The sequence below is a fragment of the Eucalyptus grandis genome, chromosome 3 (genome assembly GCF_016545825.1).
Source record: "Eucalyptus grandis isolate ANBG69807.140 chromosome 3, ASM1654582v1, whole genome shotgun sequence".
In the NCBI taxonomy this organism is placed as follows: domain Eukaryota; kingdom Viridiplantae; phylum Streptophyta; class Magnoliopsida; order Myrtales; family Myrtaceae; genus Eucalyptus; species Eucalyptus grandis.
The window spans coordinates 38,834,693-38,839,612 of record NC_052614.1 but is presented as its reverse complement, the minus strand read 5'-3'; the positions used below and the strand labels follow the sequence as shown (position 1 = coordinate 38,839,612).

General features: G+C 43.3%; 1 protein-coding gene across 1 annotated transcript; it reads left to right on the top strand.

The window, feature by feature from the left end:
• The first annotated feature begins 792 nt into the window (after positions 1–792).
• LOC104440014 (cytosolic sulfotransferase 5) lies at positions 793–1,269 on the top strand. Its single transcript, XM_010053007.2, has one exon. The coding sequence runs from the start codon at positions 793–795 to the stop codon at positions 1,267–1,269; it is 477 nt and encodes a 158-aa protein (XP_010051309.2).
• The last annotated feature ends 3,651 nt before the right edge of the window (positions 1,270–4,920 follow it).

The window sequence follows — 4,920 nt, the reverse complement described above, 5'->3', positions numbered from 1 at the left end:
GAAGAAGATTTAATTGGATCGATATACCAATTTTCACTAATAAATAAAAAAATTCAGAAGAGGCCGTTCAGGTGGTGTCTAAAAGTGATTTTTTTTTTCCTACTATGAGGACCATCTCCGTTTAACGTATAAATTGCAAGAGACACCCAGCACCATCTTCATGTTCTTTATTTAGACACCCAATCATTCACTCCAATCAGCCTCCTCCTCCACCTACACCACCACTAACACCACCATCACCACACGCCACCGCCGCTGCCGCCACCATGCAACCCTCTCAACCTCCTTCTCTCATTGAAAATTACTTGCGAGACGACGTCAAGTCGCCAGAATGCGAAGACTTGCTCTCCTCTCTCCCTTCGGAAGAGGGCTGGGTCCAAACCTCTCTCCGCTTGTATCGGGGCTTCTGGTTCCTCTCTTGGCTCTTGAACAGCGTCTTTGCTTGCCAAAACCAATTCCAAGTTCACCCCTCTGACATCCTCCTTGTCACCAGCCCGAAATGTGGCACCACCTGGCTAAAGGCCATCCTCTTTGCTCTCTTGAACCGTGCCGAGTACTCTGACTCCAACCCACAACAACGCCACCCTCTCCTAACACAAACCCCCCCACGATCTTGTGCCCTACTTGGAGCTCGGGCTCTATCTCCTGAATAAAAACCCCGATCTCACTGCTTTTACGTCCCCAAGGCTCTTGGCCACCCACTTGCCTTATTCCTTGCTTCCGCGATCGGTGAGGCATTCCAATTGCAAGCTGGTTTACTTGTGTAGGAACCCTAAAGACACTTTCATCTCGATGTGGCACTACTTCAACAAGTTCAGGCCCGAAGAGAAGGGCCAACTTCCACTCCTAGAGGGCCTCGACAAGTTCTGCGGAGGCATTAGCGTGTACGGGCCTTACTGGGACCATGTGCTGGGTTACCACAAGGCGAGCTCGGAGATGCCCGAGAAGGTTTTGTTTGTGAAGTATGAGGAGATGAAAGCGGACACGAGCGTTCAAGTGAGGAGGTTGGCCGATTTCAACGGGCGTCCATTCAACGAAGAAGAATTGAGAAACGGGACCGTGGAGGGAATACTGAGGATGTGTAGCTTTGACAATTTAAGTGCATCGGAGGTGAATAGGAGCGGCAAGTTGCCTACTGGAGTAGAGAACAAGAGGCTCTTCAGGAAAGGCGAGGTTGGAGATTGGGTGAATTACATGAGCGCTGAGATGGGAGAGAGAATTGACGGTGTCATGGAAGAAAAGTTGCATGGTTCTGGTTTGAAGTTTTAGGACATATGACCCACTCGAAGATGTTTGGTTTGATGGTGGAAAAGAAAAATGTGTGTAAAAAAGAAGAAAAAAGAAGCAAAAACGATTCGACTCTCCGCACTTTAGGGGGTCAATGTCTGGTTGGCCAATGCAAGCGTGTTTCTCATGCTATAGGATGAAAGATCTTCAGTGGCTTCGTCTGTGTTGTGTACTATTGGCGTTTGGCAGAAGTTATTTGGCCAGTACGTAGCTGGCTAAACAAGAGCTGCCTAGCTGCTCCCTGGGAGCTTGTGGATGTATCTTCTGTTATTTATTTCAATTCCATTTTTCTTTTTCTCTTGGCTGTGTGAAGATTCGTGGCATACGATATTAAATACAAAGCAGTTATTTGGTAGGTTAAGCTACAAATTATATTTGTAAGATGGAAAATAAATTTGTTATTAAGCTTATCGGTTTAATTTGTCGGTTTTCAAAGTCATAAACTAAAACCAAACGAATAACCAAAGAAAAAAAAAATCCTAAACCAAAATTAAAATCCTAAAGTGCTAAACTGAGCTTATCAATTTTGTTCGGCTCATGTTGATCGTTTTTGTTTTTTTTTCTGTTTTTCGTGAACAATCCTACCAGCATAGATCCTTGCCGAAGCTGGCCATGGTTGGGCTGTGGCCATACCCATGCGGTTTATTCTATTTTTTTTTTTTAACTTTCTTTCATTTTATTTTTTAAGAATTCATTAATTTTCATTTGTTCCTCTTGTTTTTGGCTCTTTTAAGTGTTTTGATAAACCAGCTTGTAGTTTGGTTGACCCCCTTTTATAATGTATTAATGAGAATCAAAAATTAATTTTGTCATGCCCTTTAATTTACTTTGCCAATTGCTTGCCAAGTGATGTCTTTAGCTTCCGCGGCTTTAATCTTGTCCTCTTTTTGCTGATCGCGTGTTAACGGCCTAGCCAAGCCCACGTTCTTTCGATGCTAGACTTCAGCCTACCATCAATTTTTCCTTCCATAGATTGTGCGCATGAAGGAATCGAACCAAATGAAAAGAAGGCAAACGGTGATAGAAAACGAGGAAATGAGGAAACGGAGAAGAGAGAGACAAAGCTTGCGTGCGCATCTCACAGGAACCACGCTAAGCCAGGTTAGCATCATTTTGTAATGCCCAATAATTAATCGAACTCGTTATTCATCTAATCAAAATAATTTTGGGAATTAGGCCGCAAATTTGAAGTTTAAGTGAATTTTGAACTGTGATTAAGGAATTATTAAGTTATGGATTTATATGGAAATGGTCGACAATGTTGTGAGCCCACCACAATCAATGAGTTTGAAAGAGGGGCCCAAGATTTGACATGTGCTCTCATATCATAGAGCAATACCAAATCATAAAATTTAAAACATTAAATGAAAGGAGACTACCAGTATACAAAATATATCATAACTATAATTTAAGTGATTTAGAACGATACTTAATAGTTTGAATGGATGAGACACCAAATAATTATACTAGTGGAGGTAAAGGATCTCATTCCATTTTGGGGTATCTTCACACAATAAATGTTGACACCTAAATTTTGGTTACCCGTTTAGTCATTTATCGCATTAAGAAATTATGGATTAATTTTAACCCATAAAAAATATTAATTAATTAACTGCATAGTATTTAGTTGTAGGTGCATTTATTTTTTATTTGCATTTTATTGGACCGGTGGTGAATGGGTTTAAATTTATGTTTATGAGCTCTAGTTTGGCAGGCCGGTCTAGGCCCACGAAAGGAGCAAATTAGCCAAAGCCCGTTATTTTTTAAATTAATTATCTCGTGGGAAATTGAGATTTTTTGCGATATTACGGTGATTTTTAGAATCAGGTTGTAATCTTATCTTTAGTCTTTAGGTGATAAGATCGTTGGGAATATTAAGGAGATAAGGAAAATAAGAGGATTTTGGGTGATCGGGAGGTTATAGATTATTTTCGTGTATATTGAAAAAAGCGAGATAAAATATTCTACGAAGATCATCTATTTTTACCTATAAAAGCAATCGTGGACGGCAAGAGAAGGGGGCTTTTCGAGGTTTCTCTTCGTTGAAAGGGGAATTATTCTCGGTTTTCAAAGTAAAAAAATAACACAAAAGAGAAAGGAAAAAAGCAAGGAAGAGCCGTGCGTGGAGAAAGGGGAAAAGCAAAAAGCAAAAGGAGGAACAGTGTGGGGACAGTGACTGTTCACTGTCTCCTTCCCTTCGCTGCTCACGATCGTGCACCACCGGTCGGAGGTCCACACCGCCGGGCGACCCGGAGCCTCACGCCGCACCACCGTGCCCACACCGCCGCCACTCCGTTGTGGTCCTCCTTCGACGAGTCTTCACCGCCGTTCCGCCAGTCTCGCCACGACATCCGGCCCCGCCGTCGTCGCACGCAGCTGCTCCCTTGCCGGTTCGTCTCCCTTGCGCGACCCACTGCCGAGATCTGCCGTCCTGCCCCACCGCACCTCCGTCTGCGAACACCCTAGCAGACGACCCGACGTTACTCTGTTCTGCCCGTTCGAAGTTGCTGTCGGTGATGCTACTTCTGCTCTGGTTCTGCTCATGCCCCAGTAGATCTCGAGACGGTTCCTCCCTGTTCTGTTCGTGAGTCGCCTGAAGCCACTTTGCTCCGATGCCCAGCGAGTACCGTGCCACCACACCGACCCGCGAAACGCCCTGCCGTCTGCTGCCGGAGTCCCCGCAACGGAGCTCTGACACCGCGAGCCCATCTCGTCTGCAACCCGAGCCAGATTGGTAGCCCTACCGCGCACCACTTCCGATCCGACGCTGTTCTGCCCGAGTCCGATTGACCCGAGCCAGATCTGCCCGACGCTAGTGCCCAGCGCCCGAAGCCAGCAGCCCGCGTCCGACGACCGTGCTCCTGCTTCCGCCGATGCCGCGCCTCTACCTGCCAGTCTGCTTGCCACCGATCCCCCTTGCCGGAGCTCCGACCGCGACGCCCTCTGACGATCGAGATTCGCTGCCCGGTGACCAGCCACACGAGCAAGCCCACTTTTGCGGAAAGAAAAAAAGAAAAGAGAAAAAGAAAAAAATCAGATTAGGTAGTTTTTCTTTTATGTTTTGTTTTGTTTTTTTATCATTTTTATTATTATGTCTTTAATATTCTGTTTTAGTGGAATTGTTCCTTAAAATGTTATTGATATCCCAATATGAAATAGTCCTCAAGTTTAGGGATTGACACGGTCGATTTTTTGACCCGAAATCCGACGCAATCAACTTACAAAATCGACAATCCAATCTCTGCTCGAGATTCGATTCGCGATTTAATTTTAAAATTACAACCCGATCTCATGCACGAGATATGGTTCGCCAATTTTGGATATCAATATATGTCTTGCTTGATTAGATGTCGTGTGTTTGGATCAATTTTATTTTCATAAGAGGAAAAAAAAAAAAAAAATTGAATTAGGGTTAAGTTTGTTTTAGAATATTCCTAGTCTGAGGTTTAAAATCGCAATCTTATTTCGAATTTTTAAATAAGAAAATAAAAAAAATCTGAATAAGGATTAGGTTTGTTTTTATTATCTTGCATATTTAGGATTGCAATCTTATTTCGAATTTTTAAATAAAAAATCTAAAAAAGAAAGTGCATTCATTTAGGTTGTTAGTTTTTTTATTCGAATTGCATGTTT